Raw genomic sequence first — 17836 nt, 5'->3', positions numbered from 1 at the left:
GAAGGGGGATGCCGCGGTTGTCCTGCATGCATGCATAGTGAGTACACACAGCTCTAAGCGGCTCCCTAGTCCCCTCATCAGCGTCATGTGACATATCATGTCCGTGATGCTGGTTGCTGATGAGGGGACTTGGGAGCTGCTTTGCGCTGTGTGCACTAACTCTGCATGCAGAAGTTGAACACAGGTCCGGAAGGTGAGTACTCAGGGGCATTGGGCTGGTCACTGTACACAAAAAGGGTAGCACTGTGGGGCATATTAGGGGAGCAATGGGGCATAGGGGTGTCCATTTTATTGTAGGGTGCCCCCACAATTTAGTAGCCCCGTTGGCCCCACAAGATTTAATCCAGCCCTGCATGTAATCTAACTTCTTACCACCCACTGCTTCACTGACTGGTGATTTAATATAATCATTTATTCTATTGCAGGAACTTTAAATTAAATTGAAGCATTAAGTAAGTTCTAATTATTTTAGTTGAGTCAGTTTGTATTATGCTGTTACTGTATGTTAAAAATATTAATATTTTTAACTACTTAAAACCTTCTTGTTTCACATGATAAGTAACAAACACAATATACCCCTATTTGTAGAGTGCAGTGATACCATTGTATTATATTTAGATCTTTTAATCTTTCTTGGTAAGTTTGGTGATTCAGACTAGGCAGGGGTGGATTGGGATGGAAAACCAGCCCGGGAAATCTGTGGTAGCAGCCCTAATGGGGGCGGGTCTGTTGAGGGGGCGGGGTCTGTGAAAGGGGGAGAATAATTCCATCCAGGAGCGGTGCTAGGGTGTTTGGTGCCCTCCTGCAAATTATTACATTTGCGCACGGTACACAAAGAGGCGTGGTCTCACAAAAGGGGGCATGGTCACACAATAGTATCCCTAATTCATATTAAACCACACAGTAGTACAATCTTATTCACATTACACCGCACATAGCGCCCATGATTCACATTACACCACATAGTATTGTCCCCTATTCCCGTTATGATAGTAGTGCCCCTTATACACAATGTACATAGTAGTGCCCCTTATGCATTGTCCAGATTAGTAGTGCCCCTTTTGCAATGCCCACAGTAGTAGTGGTGCCCCTTTTTGCAATGCACCCTGTAGTAATAGTGTCCCTTTTGCAATGATCCCTATAGTAACAGTGCCCCCTATGCAATGCCCGCTGTAGTAGTGCCCCTTATGCAGTGACCCCAGTATTAGTGCCCCTTACGCAGTACCCCCAGTAGTAGTGCCCCTTACGCAGTGCCCCCAGTAGTAGTGCCCTTTATACAGTGCCCCCAGTAGTAGTGCCCCTTACACAGTGCCCCCAGTAGTAGTGCTCCTTACACAATTCCCCCAGTAGTAGTGCCCCTTACGCAGTGCCCCCAGTAGTAGTGTCCCTTACACATAAAGTCACAGACACACACACACACAAAACAAAATACTATACTTACCTGAAGCCCCGCTCCTGTGTCCACCGCTGTCTAAGTACTGCGTCCTCGGGTTGGGCAATATGGGAGAGATGTCATCACGTCTCTCCCTTCACCCACTGCGGAAGCAGGAAGGCGAAGCTTAGGAGTGAGCTCCAGCCTCCGGCTGCCGCTTCAGGGAAGGAGCTGCTGGTCACCCACTGGTAACAAAATCCTGGGACATGGAGTAGGCAGCGGCTGCTCCTCTCCAGGCCGCCACTTCCCTGCAGCGCAGGGCTGGATGGTTACGTTGCGCTGGCCATGGCCACAGACACACACACACACAAAACAAAATACTATACTTACCTGAAGCCCCGCTCCTGTGTCCACCGCTGTCTAAGTACTGCGTCCTCGGGTTGGGCAATATGGGAGAGATGTCATCACGTCTCTCCCTTCACCCACTGCGGAAGCAGGAAGGCGGAGCTTAGGAGTGAGCTCCAGCCTCCGGCTGCCGCTTCAGGGAAGGAGCTGCTGGTCACCCACTGGTAACAAAATCCCGGGACATGGAGTAGGCAGCGGCTGCTCCTCTCCAGGCCGCCACTTCCCTGCAGCGCAGGGCTGGATGGTTACGTTGCGCTGGCCATGGCCCTAACCCTCCCAACCCGTAGCCTACACCTAACCCCCTTAGTGCCTAAACCTAATCTATCAACCCCCCCTCGTAGCCTAAACTTAACCCTCCCCTTAGTGCCTACCCCTAACTTTCTCCCTAACTTCAGTACTTACCTCAGGTATTCTGATAAGTGTCGGGATTCCAGCGATGGCTTTCTGACCGCCGGAATCTCCACAGTCAAAAATATAACCACATCAATAATAATAATAAATTCTATATTTAATATTTTGAATTAAATATACACTGTATATATTTAATTTAAAATATGATATACATATTACCTTATTAAAGACATATATTATAAATATTTAAAATAAAATACTTACCTTTTTTTCTGCAACTATTTGCTTCTTCTGTTCTCTCCAGTTTCTTCTCTTCAGCTGGATGGCATTGGCACTGGAGACTGCCTTTCTTCAGATAGCCAGGTCAGGTGGGGAGTAGAGCCAGGTCAGATGGGGAGGGGAGGAGAGCCAGGGTCAGGTGGGGAGGAGAGCCAGGTCAGATGGGGAGGGGAGGAGAGCCAGGTCAGGTGGGGAAGAGAAAAGAGCCAGGTGGGGAGGGGAAGATAGCCAGGTCAAGTGGGAAGGAGACGAGAAAGGAGGGGACTCGGAGAGGTCCAGGTCACTGGCCCGATTTGCAGATTTTTTAAAAAGGAGGCAGAGCCAAATGTCAGGAGGGGCGGAGCTTAGCTGTGGGCCATGACAGGCAGCTCCGGTAAAAGAATGCTTGGCAGGTCCGTGCAGGCTCCTATGTCCTCCTGTGCTGTCTGCTGTGTGTGTGCAGGGCAAGGCAGATTGCTGCAGAGATGCCAGACTCCGAAGAGTGGTGACTGATGGACTCCACAAAGGCTTATGGGAGGAGCTGCTGTGGCTGGGCATGTGCAGCAACTCCCCCGGTGGCCATTTTATTTGTTTACGATCGCGCCAGCCCGGCCATTAGCAGTTCAGCAGGGGTGAGTGAAGGAAGGGTGGTGGCCACTAAAGGGAACACAAGGGCTGGCTCAGCGGGAACCAGCCCGGTGTCCCAGCGGCCCAATCCGCCCCTGAGACAAGGGATGGACAAACGGCGGTCCCGTATCAACTTTTACATTAATACAGTATCGGCAACACTGTATTTAATAACCGCAAATATGATTCATCTTCTCCAGGATCAATATCAATATTGCACATGTGCAGTTAAGGAGTCGGTAAGGTCTCGCTTGCACAGTTGGAGAATAAGGGAAAGGTCACGCTTGCACAGTTGGAGAGTAAGGGAAAGGTCATGCATGCACAGTTGGAGAATAAGGAAAAGGTTGCGCATACGAAGTTGGAGAATCATGAGAAGGTCACGCATGCACAGTTGGAGAATTAGCGGAAGGTCACACATGCACAGTTGGGGAGTCAGGGTAAGGACACACATGTGCAGTTGGAGAATTAGCTTAAGATCATGCCTATGCAGTTGGAGAATTAGCAGAAGGTCACGCATGCACAGTTGGAGAATAAGGGAAAGGTCATGCTTGCGCAGTTGGAGAATAGGGGAAAGGTCACACATGTGCAGTTGGAGAATAAGGGAAAGGTCATGCATGGACAGTTGGAGAATAAGGAAAAGGTTACACATGGAGAGTTGGAGAATAAAGGTCAGGCATGCACAGTTGGAGAATAAGGGAAAGTGCACGCATGCACAGTTGGAGAATAAGGGAAAGGTCACGCATGCACAGTTGGAGAATCAGGGTAAGGTCACTCATGCACAGTAGGAGAATCAGGGTAAGGTCACTCATGCAGAGTTAAATAATAAGGGAAAGGACACACATACACATTTGGAGAATCATGGTAAGGTCACTCATGCACAGTTGGAGAATAAGGGAAAGGTCACGCATATGAAGTTGGAGAATAAGGGAAAGGTCACGCTTGCACAGTTGGAGAATAAGGGAAAGGACATGCTTGTAGAGTTGGAGAATAAGGGAAAGGACACACATACACATTTGGAGAATCATGGTAAGGTCACTCATGCACAGTTGGAGAATAAGGGAAAGGACACGCATATGAAATTGGAGAATAAGGGAAAGGACACGCTTGCACAGTTGGAGAATCAGGGAAAGGTCACACATGCACAGTTGGAGAATCAGGGAAAGGTCACGCATGCACAGTTGGAGAATAAGGGAAAGGAGATGCTTGCACAGTTGGAGAATAAGGGAAAGGTCACGTTTGCACAGCTGGAGAATAAGGGAAAGGTCACACATGCACAGTTGGAGAATCAGGGAAAGGTCACGCATGCACAGTTGGAGAATAAGGGAAAGGACATGCTTGCACAGTTGGAGAATAAGGGAAAGGTCACGTTTGCACAGTTGGAGAATAAGGGAAAGGTCACGTTTGCACAGTTGCTGAATAAGGGAAAGGACACGCAGGGACAGTTGGAGAATAAGGGAAAGGACACGCATGCACAGTTGGAGAATAAGGTAAAGGACATGCATGGACAGTTGGAGAATAAGGGAAAGGTCACGCTTGCACAGTTGGAGAATCAGGGTAAGGTCTCTCATCCACAGTTGGAGAATAAGGGAAAGGTTGCACATAGACAGTTGAAGAATAAGGGAAAGCGCATGCATGTACAGTTGGAGAATAAGAGAAAGGTCACACTTGCACATTTGGAGAATAAGGGAAAGGACACCCTTGCACAGTTGGAGAATAAGGGAACGGACATGCTTGCACAGTTGGAGAATAAGGGAAAGGTCACGCATGTACCGTTGAAGAATAAGGAAAGGTCACGCTTGCACAGTTGGAGAATAAGGGAAAGGACATGCTTGTACAGTTGGAGAATAAGGGAAAGGTCATGCATGTACAGTTGGAGAATAAGGGAAAGGACATGCATGTACAGTTGGATAATAAGGGAAAGGTCGCGGTTGCACTGTTGGAGAATATGGGAAAGGTTGCGTATATGCAGTTGGAGAATCAGGGGAAAGTCACACATGCACAGTTCGGGAGTCAGGGAAAGGTCACGCATGTGCAGTTGAAGACTCAGCGAAAGGTCACACATTTGCAGTTGGAGAATCACTGGAAGGTCATGCATGTGCAGTTGGAGAATCAGCAGAAGGTCACGCATGTGCAGTTGGAGAATCAGCGGAAGGTCACGCATGTGTAGTTCAAGAATAGGTGGAAGGTTACACATGTGCATTTGAAGAATTAGTGGAAGGTCACGCATATGCAATTGGAGGATCAGCAGAAGGTCACACATGTGCAGTTGGAGAATGAGTGGAAGGTCACACATGTGCAGTTGAAGAATTAGTGGAAGGTCACGCATGTGCAGTTGGAGAATCTGCGGAAGGTCATGCATGTGCAGTTGGAGAATCAGCCGGAAGGTCACACATGTGCAGTTGGAGAATCAGCGAAAGGTCACGCATGTGCAGTTGGAGATTTAGCGGAAGGTCATGTATGTGCGGTTTGGAGAATTGGCAGAAGTTCACGCATGTGCTGTTGGAGAATCGGCAGAAGGTTACACATGTGTAGTTGGAGAATAAGCGGAAAGCCACGCCTGTGCAGTTGGAAAATCATACACCGTGAAATGTATCACTCATTTTGGTAATAAAACTCGTTAGTAAATGAGGCCCTATATATACTTTCTTATCACTTTCAACTCTGTCTCTTAACACTTCTTAGTAAATAGACCCCTTAGATCTGTAGAAAATTTTATTATTTGTGTCCTGTGTTAGTTATTGTCTGCCTACCCTCCCACATGGCCCCTTCCATCAGGTACAAAATGCTCTGCTCTTGGACTTCCCACCTAATTTGTGATTGCAGTCACCTGCGTTAAACTAGTTAATTGATGAGAAGGGTGTTTCTTCACAGGTGTCTGCAGTGCAAGGCATTTTGTACCTAATAGAATGGGTTAAGACTTATGTTGGAGGGTTTGTAAGACAATAATACCTCTTTTCCACCAAAAACCCGGGTCCGACCTGGGTTTTCAGACATGGTTCCAACCCAGGTCAGACACCGTTTACACAGCACCATCAATCTGGGTTATTCTCAGCTCAGCCCTGTTCACAATGAAACCGGGTCTGCCCTACTAAACTTGTGAGGTCATAGAAAGTGGGAGGTAACTGCTCCACAACCACCAATCAGCTAATTTTAGACATGACACTGCACCATTACCCAGGTCCATCCTGGGTCCAACCCTGGTAGCTACCTGGGTTGGATTGCCGGGTTACTTGACCTGGGTTATTTTTCAGGGACCCTTTTACACTGAGCTGTGACCTGGGTAGACCCAGCAAAAACCCAGGTTTTTGCTTCGGTGTAAAAGGGGTATAACTAACTACTAAGGGGACACATTGTTTGAAGACTCAGTGCCCCATGTGTGTGTGGGTCAGTATGGGAGAGATAGGGACAATGTGCCCTTCGTCCATCTTGGAAAACTATTTTTTTCTGGAGCGCTGGGTGATATTGTCTGGTGATTACAGGTGTTCACCAAACAATAACGGCTAAAGGGGCCACATAATTTTGAGCGACCCTACATTTACAGGTGTAATTATGGGCATGATAGGGCACATAGTTCCCTCTCCCCATATGTGGAAAAAATATGTTTTCTATAGCATAGGGCAGCGGATTATGACTCTGGGGGGCCCTAAAGAACAATGGCCCTCATTCAGAGCCGTACGCTCTGAGCAGAGCGCACGCTCTGAATGAGGGCCGGGCTCCATTTTCATGGAGCGTCCTCCTGGACGCTCGTATAGCTGTGGGTCACCACCCACAGGCTATACGAGCGTGCATTGTGATGGTCGCGATGGTCGAGACCATCGCGACCATCGAATTTGCGAGCCGGAGCCTGCGGTTGAGGTTTTCAACCGCAAGCTCCGGAGTGATTTTGGCTCTATCAGAGCCAAAATCACTCCCACTGACATCACTAGTGATGTCAGTGGGCCGGCTTCTGACGGGAGGCGTTCCCTTAGGAACGCCCCCGTCAGGGAGGCACGCCCACCAAAGGGGGCGTGCTGTCAATCAACATTGACAGCACGCCCCCTTTGATCGGACACAACGAGCGAAGGACTTTCCCTCGCTCGTCGCGTCTGGCGCATGCGCACGACGGAGCTCCCTCCGTCGTGCGCATGCTCAGTCCATAACATCGACCCACTTGCGAGCGGACAGCCGCTCGCGAGTGGGTCTGAATCAGGCCCAATATTTGTGATGGGGCGATCGGGTCCTCATGCACATTCTTTCAGCATGCACACAAAAAGGTGGCATGGCTACGTGTCACACTCCTATTTCCGGTCATGCTGGGAACATGCTCACCGCTTCCCCAGACAAATGCAGTGAGCCAGTATAGGGTCCCCGCAGCAATACTCAGTCACAGGTAGGTGCAGTAAGCTTGGCCTGTGATTTCTGGATTCAGGATACAGTGGGTCATAAAACAGGGATCAGCAACATGTTTCAGCCACTACTGTGGCCTATTTCAAGCTGTATAGCTCCCAAATCATTGCTGGCCATATAAATAGTATGCACTTTGTGGTCATTGGATGTCAGTTTCTCTTCAGTTGATTAATTTTCTGCACGGAATTATAAGGCACGCATGTGTAAGTGCAGATCCAAAGGTTTTTGTTGAGAAACAAAATAACACTCTTATTTGTCTTTTATTGTTATAAATAAATATTATTTTAAGGGCTGGAAAACTTGATTTTGTTACCCCAATAGGACACAGCAGCACAGTTTTTTCTTGTTTATTGTATGTAATGTGGAGCGGGCAATTGCCCCTTTACTACTGCTGCAGCTGTGCCCTTATACCTCTGCTATGTCAAGCGCTGGGTATAAATTGTTTAAGTTCATATTAATTTGTATCTGTATCTACATTTATCTTTATCCTCTATACTGAAAAATACTAATACATTTTGTATACTGTAGCTGAGAAAACGTATTTATTATATTGAAGTTAAATATTCTTTTCCTCCTCCTTCAGCATTATACGGTGGTAATTCTCATCAAGCCATAGGGGAAATAAGTTGGTGGCAGTGTTGGTTACATAGTTGTCATTGTTACATAGATGATGACATTGGTACAAAGATGATGGCGTTGGTACAAAATTGATGGCGTTGGTACAAAGTTGATGACGTTGGTACAAAGTTGATGGTGTTGTACAAAGATGATGGTGTTGGTACAAAGTTGATGGTGTTGGTACAAAGATGATGGTGTTGATACATGGATGATGGTGTTGGTACAAAGATGATGGCGTTGGTACAAAGATGACGGCGTTGGTACAAAGATGACGGCATTGGTACAAAGGTGATGGTACAAAGGTGCTGGCGTTGGTGATGGCGTTGGTACAAAGGTGATGGTGTTGGTACAGAGGTGATGGTGTTGGTAGAAAGGTGATGGCATTAGTTGTTGTGGGTCATCACTAGATGCCGGGGCTAATTTATTTATTTTTTCCTGGATGCCTTATTTTTCCTTCTTTTTGCCCGGATGGCTGGATGTTGATGCGGGTCTTTCCGTTTCCTTTCCCAGGCATAGTGTGGGTCATTTCTCATAATCTAGTAAACATAAAGAAAACTGTTATCCAGCTATTTAGGGTCACATTCAGCTCACGGTCTGCTAGTTGGACTTCCGCACTCTATAATAAAGGCTCACGTCTTGTGGGACCCTGAATCTGTTTTTATAGCCTGTGACTGTCAGATATGTAACACATTCTTGAAGAGCTGACCTAAAAAATAGCCTATTAAAAAAGTCACATGCAAAATATCATATTTCCACCCATATGTGAAGCTTGACATGCATTCTGGGCAGCAACAGTAACATAGGCACATGGATTACACCAGGCACACATCACAGGCACTTACAGTATGTCCCATTTGCACCCATGCTTAAACCATCTCCTTTATGTCTAATAAATGCATACACTCTTAGGTATAGGTACAGCTGCTAAAACCTCTCAAGAGCAAGTATATGTGTACCTGGACACACCATGCTGCAATGCAAGGGGTGAACAAACATATATTAGTTGTTTTGCATGAAGGATAAATACTGGTTGCATAAAATGCTGGACGGGGGGACTATCAGAGGAAAACACCAGTCAATCACAAACAGTCTGCAAGTCCAGCAGCCATCATCATCATCATCCTTTACTTTACTGTACTTGGACAAAGTTAGAACTCCATTGCCCCCCTAATGCAGGAGAAAGGCATAGGTGGATATAGCATGTGTGCACCACTGTTCTGGGTACTCTCAGAGCAAATTCATGCAAGACTCAACATTTTCCCCATTTTCTTTGTTATATTTAATTACGGCTTTATGCATCATTACTGATATGTAGGAGATATTGCCAGTATCTCCTACATTATCATAACATAGGCAATGTGCAGTGGTCATCTGACTAAGGAGGATAACTCACAGCTATGTTAAAGCAGCTTTGAAAGTCATAGGGACATTGCCGGGACAGCCGTTTACACAACAGCTATTCCAGCTGACCATTCTTATTACATTCTGCTGATAAATAATTTCTTATTGTCTTGATTCGCAATGATAAGAATATAGGGTGATTGGGCTGACGATTGTATAGGTGCATATGACGGTGTAATGGTTAGCGTTACTGCCTCACAGCAATGAGGTCATGGGTTCAATTCCCACCATGGCTCTTACTGTGTGGAGTTTGTATATTCTCCTTGTGCTTGCGTGGGTTTCCTCCGGGTACTCCGGTTTCCTCCCACACTCCAAAAATATACTGGTAGGTTAATTGGCTCCCCACAAAAATTAACCCGTGTGTGTAGGTGTGTGTGCATATGATAGGGAATATAGAGTGTAAGATCCACTGGGGCAGGGACTGATGTGAAGGGCCAAATATTCTCTCTGTTAAGCGCTGCGGAATATGTGTGCGCTATATAAATAACTGTAGCGTTGCAGGAATGTTAACGAATAAATGGCTTATAACGCTCCTGCAATGGTCAGAATCAGGAGGTTGCATCTTATGGGCTGTTTAATATTTGTCAGCCCTGACCTCCTGATCCCATAGAAGTCTGCACACACTGAGCTATGTGTGTACAGGCCTGACAGGGAGCATTTACCCAATCAGCAGAGTAATGGATTAGGTATGTTCTGTACCTAGCTTAAGGCAGAGACTCCATACCCTACATCACTGATCACACATCAGTAATAACTACGTTATATGGTTTTGTGCAACACACAAAGCTCATTACCCTTGCCAAATGCTCTAGAATGGGATTATGGGCCTGATTCAGAGCTGAACGCTCTGACCAGAGCGCTCGCTCTGAATCAGGGCCCTCCTACCTTTTTTTGGAGCGTCCTCTTGACCATCGCGACCATCGGGCTTGCGACGGAGACCCTACAGTAGGGTCTCGCTGCCGCAAGCCCTAGAGTGATTTTGGCTCTATCAGAGCCAAAATCACTCCCACTGACATCACTAGTGGGGCCGGCTTGAGACGGTAGGCGTTCCCATGGGAACGCCTCCGTCTGGCAGGCACGCCCCCGGCACGCCCACCAAAGGGGGCGTGCTGTCAATCAACATCGACAGCACGCCCCCTTTGGTGCGAGACCTGGAGTGATGGAGAGCCCGTCGCTCTCCGGGTCTCGCGCATGCGCACGACGGAGCTCCCTCCATCGTGCGCATGCACAGTGGGGGACATCGACCCGCTTGCGAGCGTACTGCCGCTCTCGAGCGGGTCTGAATGACCCCCTATGTTGGTTGGAATGACATGTTTATCAGATACATTACACATTACACTGCTTACAGAGAGGTTTTCTTAATGACTCCCATTATGGTCCATGAAATTCTCCTACATTTATTTATTCTAATAAATTACTCACCACTTCCAGTTCTTCACGTGCAACAAATGTCCTGTGCTGCATCCTCACCCAAAACCTGTTCTTCAACATATCAAACGTCTCGAGTGGAATAGGAATGTCAGCATCACAGTACATTGTAAAGTAAGAGAAATTCTCCTCTTCCATTTGATTAGCCAGGAACCTGTGGAAACAGAAGACCACGAGAAGTAAGTCTGTGCCATCTAGCCATCAAATGTGCAAATCATGTCTTAGTTTCCATCAATAGGACCTACCATGTCTGTCACAGGTCCCATTATGTTAAGTACAAGGCAATAAAGTAGACTGTGGTGTGGTAGGGGGAAGAGGGTGTATGTATCACTGGGTACAGCCCTTTGCTGGTGACAGTGCTGTAGATGCTGCTGACCTCTTATTACTCTGCACAATGTAATAATGAGTTTTCTTGAAGGCAGGTGATATAATATATAATATATAGTACCGCATGCAAGGGATGGGGGATTTGAGTACCCAGAAACCCACCCTGGACCATTTTTTTTTCAGTTGGAGACAGCCTTGTTTTTGACTGTGCACCAGCCGCAGGCCACCCACCACGATCAGAGCTGCCCGGACACTGCCTGTTTAGTTGTGAGCGCTTCCGCGTCAGGTGGCTTTTATATCACCTGAAGTGGAAGCGCTGACAGCTGAACCGGCAGGGTCCGGGCAGCGTGCTGCAATTACAGTCCTCACAGGCACCTAGGAGGAGGTCTGCAGCTAGCAGCAGAACCCACACATGTGTGCAGGACTGGATTAAGGCTTGTGGGGGCCCTGGGGCAACTAAATTGTGGGGGCCCCCACCAAGCCACACGGAGCTTACTTAACCCCACCCCACCCAGCACACGGAGCCTAATCCTACTCCCCCATGTGTGTGTTAAACACGCACGCACACACACACACACACACATATATATGATATATATATAGATATATGTAGCAAATGTAATATATATATAGATATAGATATATATATCATACTAACACACACATATATAGTATACACACATAAACACATACAAACACACTAACACATATACATACACAGTATACACACACTAACACATATACATATTAACACATGCATACACAGGTTGCTAATGGGGACGGGCAGCTCACATCATCAGGCTCTGCCCCCTCACATTGTAATGCAGTGATTCGCGGTTGATTTCGGGGTGGGGCTTGTCATATTGGCTCTGCCACCATTACGGCCGGTGAAGAGGGGAATTGGTCCATCGGGGGGGGGGGTTTCTAAGCACTCAGAAATCCCCCTGCGTGGTCAAGAGTGGGGGCCTCTCTGTGTGTGGGGGCCACAGGATAACCGCCCCTGTCACCCACCCTTAATCCAGACCTGCGTGTGTGTGTAAGAAGCTATGGGAGGCGCTCTGAAGGGGCACCTCCTCCATTGTCCACGACATATTCACCCCACTTAGGGCTGTAACTATGTACCCAGAGTGTACTGTCACGGCTGCCCAATACATGGCACCCCTTCCGGCACCTGAGAAGCCACCATACACTAGTGGAGAGCTCTATGTCAGACCATCAGCTGCTGCCTTTGTCTATCTATAGCCTGTCTGCATGCGAATGCTACATTACAGTGTCAGCGGCTGTGACGCGGGGGCACTAAATTATAACTTGCCTCTGGGCATCTGGGATGAACTTACGCCACTGTGTAAGTATGCTATGTGCATATATGCTCTATGTGTGTGTTTGTAAGTATGCTGTGTGTATATGCTACAGTATGTGTATGTATGCTGTGTGTATGTATGCCGTGTGAATGCTATGCAGCAGGCTCTGTACATACTCAGAAAAGAACGGGGGCCAGCAGAGTGTTAAGTAACTATTACAGCTCTGGATATGTATCTCTGTGGCAGCTGGGTATATCCCCTACAGGGAGTATATAGCCCCAATATCTCACTTATAGCCCCTGTGTCATTTGGGCTGTTTAGTAAATGCATATAATCCTTTATTGTTCTTTAATGTTGGACATACAGTAATGGCTGTAGATAAGTAAACAGCCCCCGACTTGCCTAAGAAGTTTTCTAGGACATTTGGGGGCCTATTCATCGAAACATAATTATCACATGTGAGTTCAAACACAGTTTAGGAGGCTTTCATCATGCCTCCTGCCCTAAACTATCACTTCCAAAAAACTGCTGTTTCTATGAAGCAGTATTTTGTAAGGGAGAAACTTTTCACTGCCTGTCTTACACAGGCTGCTGAATTCACTGCCCCCCCATATGATACGGGAACCCCCCCTCCCCTCCGCAGGTGTACAATCCAGCACCCCCTCCCCTTGCAGGTGTACAATCTGGCCCTCCCTCCCACCCCCCACAGGTGTGAGACCCCCTTCCCTTGCTGGTATCCGACCCGCCTGCTTCATGACGCTGCATCTCCGTAACCCGGCTCACCTATATTCTTTCGGTGAGCTGGGCCACATGTCGGCTGTGCAGACACAGCAGGGAGGGATCTGAATAGATCCATGTGCTGTGTGGCTGCCATGTAAATCTTCACAAGCTACCGTGTAAACAGCAGCCTGTGAAGATTATCGGAGGCTGAACGCCATCTCAGAGTGATGTTCAGTAACACCATCAAGTTCCAAAAAAATGCTTTTTCGGAACTTGATGAATGGCCCTGACACTTATTTTTTACAAAAGTATGTGAAAATGTAAATTTTTACATGCTTTTGTGAAAAATAAATGATGATGAATAGGCCCCTTGGTCTCCATATGTACAGTAACTGAGTAATCAACAAATAAAAATACTTACAGAGCGCAGTAGAAATTGATGGAATTATACTCGCTCAGGGTCAGGTGGGCTCTCTGGAAGTAGGTGAACACCATGGCCAGTAAGTACTAGGATAGAAATACCAGTTACAGCATCAGAATGGAAAAATACATGTGTACATAGCCCAGCAGTCCTATCTTACACTGTTCAGCTCCCTGTAGCTCAAAAGGCAAACTATTGGGGGCATGGCTGTGGGATTTGGTGACATGGAGGATCTAATGGGCTGTTTCTGAGTCATACCCAAAATGGCTGTAATTGTGGGCAGCTGCGGAAACCTGCAAAACTGTCAGAGCCAGATTAACAACAGGGCCACTAGGGTGGTTGCCCAGGGCCCCCCACACATCGTTACACAGGGCCGGCTCTAGGGGTGTTCGACCAGTGCGTTCAAACAGGGGCACCACCCATAGAGGGCGCACCCCTCCCCAACATCCCGATTTCAGCAGGACAGTACTGTCCCACTATTCCACCCATGGGCCAAAGTGGCCCACGGGTGGTCAAATTGGGAGGTTGGGGACCCCCACCATCACAGCTGTGTGGCCGTGCCAGACCCTGGTGTCTGAATGGATGCTGCGCGCATATGCGCGGCATCCATTCAGTAACGGGAGAGGAACTGGGGGAAGCCCAGCTACTCAGGCTCTCCCCAGCTAGCCTGACGGTATTTGGAGGCGTGCCATGCGGGCACGCCTCCAAATAATGCCACATAGGGGTGTGGCCTATGGTAATTAGACCACACCCCCATTTTTGGCACTGTTGGAGCGCACTGTAAAGAGCCGGCACAAGGTGCTCCAACTCCTGGAGCCGCCTCTGTTGCTACATCACCAGCATTGGGGGCACTGTGGCATATGTGTACTGAGGATCCTGTGTGGCATAATGTAAACTGGGCACACTACATTGTTGTGCTGGGAATATTTACTCATTATACTTTTTTTTAATAACATTGCCAGTATATATTATTGTCAATTTTATTGGCAGGGGCCCCCAGAAGTTAGTTGCCCTAGGGCCCCTATAAACATGAATCCATCCCTATTTACTACTTTATGCTAATGCGAGTATCTATGTAACTAATGAGGGGACAGTGGGTGTGCAAGCGGAAACCAGTGATGCCCATTGACCTCACACCGGCAGCCTCAGCCGTCATCATTAGTGTCTGCCCCATGCTAGGTACAAGAGATGTGTGAGTAACAGGCTTCCCTTCCCCATACACATGCCTTAGTAACTTGGAGCTTTTTATTCACCCCAACAACACTTCCACGATGTTCTACAAGTCAGGGTGGTTCCCAAATGCCCTATTACATGAAAAGACCGATCTGGCCAATGTGGGACGGCCTCAGAATAGGACGGCATACACAATACTACGCAAAGTCGCTTCTGACGCAAATTGTCCACACTCAGGAGGACATCTCATTACATCTTCCGGCAGCTGCAATATTTGCATAATTTCGGATGGCAGATGAGTACGCATTAGCAGCTGTGACGGCATTAACGTATAACTCTGATCAGCCCCAAGTCCAAAAATATTAAACATGACCTTTCACTGTTTTCGTTTGCATTACCCTGGTAATAGGTAATATCAGCCTGGTTACACTTACTATATATTACACACTACAAATCTAAGATAGTAATGGTGACGTAACAGTAAAATAAATACCTTGTCTGACATTCTCATGGTCTTATCCAATTTAAGGAATGCTTTGATGGTACTTTCTTCTGCAAACAAAAAAATAAAATATTGAAATCCTATATACTATAATGGGGAATATTTCTATACTCATTTCCTACAGGTAACAGAACATAAGTTGGTGTTGCCCATAGAAGCCATTTGGACATTTGCTCTCATTTTTAAACCACTAGGAAATGACAGAATCTCATTGGATAAAAGGTATACCTGCCTTCCTACAGTTACCAATAACGTACTCATCATGCTATTAATGTAGTCATGTAATGTATTAGACAAAACTTTGCTAGGGAAATTTGTCATACTAATGTTGGATCAGGACTGCTGGGTAGCTGGCAGAGGGCTGACTCTGGGCACAATACAGGACAGGCGGGGATGGATTATATGTGCTCTTTAATCTGTTATCACAGGAACACAACAGGCACCAGCATATCAAAGGCACTTCCAGGCTCTTAATAGTGATGATAATTATTTGCTCAATGCTTATCCCCTCCCCATTAGAATGTAAGCTCTCACAAGCAGGGACCTCTTCCCTCATGTGCTACTCCTTACACTTTCTTGTACTCCTTACTCCTCATAAGGGCACCTAACACGTCTCTGGCAACTCCCTACTGCTTATTGTGAGTGTTTTAATCACTATTGCAGAAATGTATATAATGTCCTTCACTGTACTGTAAATTACTTGTTTGTTTTTTTTGTTCACTTATTAGTTTTCTGTACTATGTAGGGCGCTGCGGAACACTTGTGGCGCTATATAAATAAAGGATAATACTAATAATAATAATAATTATAAAGGCTCTTAATAGTGATGATAATTATTTGCTCAATGCTTATAAGGGCTGTTACTTTAATTACCTACAAATACACAAGGCAGTGATGTTAGTCCTCTCTGTACTGCCATTTTTCAGTTATCTGAGATCTATCCGGGGCTTCATGTATTTCTAATAAGAAAATTATCATTGCATCCCTTATAAATATACAAGGGGGCGATATTGTGTAATACACTTATCTGTTGTACCCATTCTACTTTACACAAATAACCCCTTACAGGAGCTTGCCCTTCCTCTTACAAGTTCCTGACAATCAGGGATAGATTGTTAAAGTGACCCTGGAAAAAATTATAAAAGTGACCTCAGTTAGGTGGGACCAGTTCACCTGTGGGCATTGCCAACACAAATGTAGGTGGGGTTAGAATAACATTTTCCTAGCAGTGTACAATAAAAATATAAATCACATCATTTCTGCCTAACTGTACCCAAAACTTACAGCATCATACTGACATACAATACATAGATCACCCCAGTAGACCACCATACAATACAGAGTGCATGTGCAATAGAGTCAGAAACCTAGTGACCACAATATAATACAAAGCATGTAAAAGGGACAGGCCTCCAGAGAAGAGGTAGGGGTGGTGCACTGTAGCAGACTGCATGGCCAATACCTTTAACACTTTATTCAGATGGCCGAGGATCAGTCCTGATGAGTGAGTCAGGTGCTGAGTAACAATCAGCAAATGATCAAAAAAAAGCCTTCATCCAGCCACACAGCCATCAGCCTATTGAAAAAAGTCCAAGTAAGGCCTATGGCCAACACACCCCTGATCACATTTCACATAACAATAATTATTGTTGGCTGTATATTGTGATTTATTTACATCGGGAAGAATATTATTATAGGAATATTATTTGAACAATACATTTTATATGAATAATTCAAACCCAGAACCATTTTCAAGGTTTTGCTAGGAATAATTTTTTACTCTACATAAAATGAAATGGTATATGTGCAGTATAGTCTCTTATTAATGTTGTTTGTGGTCCTAATAAATGTTAGTAAATGATAAGACAGCCTTACCCAGCAATCTGTAGAAGGCTTCCTTCTCATATCCTAGGTGAGGAGACGGGGAATGGCGGCTCAGATCTTCATAGAGGTTTAGTTTTCTCTTCTTTGCTCTGGGTGTCTGGGCTGTTGTCCTGTGTGATAAATGAATCTCTATTATATATGGTAATAATAATACATATTTTCATATGAAAGATAAGGGAAGTAATTCAGCACCCAGAAACGGCCCCACTTCCATTAATGTAGAAAAGCCCCTGTCTGTTCCCCAGCACATGAGGGACATAGATAAATGCAGGTGTGTTGGGACCATTTAAACACTGTTTTCTTGGCATCCATAAATTAGCCTTTGCATTCTTACTCGCAGTAGGAGAGCTCTCTGTGTGTCTGGAGACTCGCTATGTCTGCGACAGTGTAATCTTACTGAGAAAGCAAATGGCCACTTTATCTGCATTTGATGTTCGTGATTTTGTGCATGAGTAGCGGATGTGAGATGCTGTCAGTGGGTGTCTCTAAGCACTGGATGGCAAGTGGGTCATTAGCATATGATCCATGAGAGATTGCAGCTGCGATGGCATTTGCCTCCACATCTGAATCAGGCTCAGTACCCAAGATAAATATTTGAACTTCTTCATAATATTTGACATAAGGATTAACTGCTCACAGTCAGCATCACAATGTTTATCCCC

The 17836-nt window shown here is 46.1% G+C and overlaps 1 protein-coding gene across 1 annotated transcript; it reads right to left on the bottom strand.

The window, feature by feature from the left end:
- Nucleotides 1–7977: 7977 nt before the first annotated feature.
- LOC148532068 (speedy protein C-like) lies at nucleotides 7978–17567 on the bottom strand. Its single transcript, XM_088468442.1, has 6 exons — nucleotides 17509–17567; nucleotides 17166–17284; nucleotides 15282–15340; nucleotides 13616–13701; nucleotides 10841–11000; nucleotides 7978–8553 (listed from the first exon to the last, which is right to left on the bottom strand). Exons 3-6 carry the CDS (start codon nucleotides 15297–15299, stop codon nucleotides 8443–8445), a joined length of 375 nt encoding a protein of 124 aa, XP_088324568.1. The 5' UTR covers nucleotides 15300–15340; nucleotides 17166–17284; nucleotides 17509–17567; the 3' UTR covers nucleotides 7978–8442.
- Between the last annotated feature and the right edge of the window lie 269 nt (nucleotides 17568–17836).

Source organism: Taudactylus pleione, unplaced genomic scaffold, assembly GCF_031769625.1.
Source record: "Taudactylus pleione unplaced genomic scaffold, aTauple2 ptg000085l, whole genome shotgun sequence".
In the NCBI taxonomy this organism is placed as follows: Eukaryota; Metazoa; Chordata; class Amphibia; order Anura; family Myobatrachidae; genus Taudactylus; species Taudactylus pleione.
This window is presented reverse-complemented; position numbering and strand designations above follow the sequence as displayed.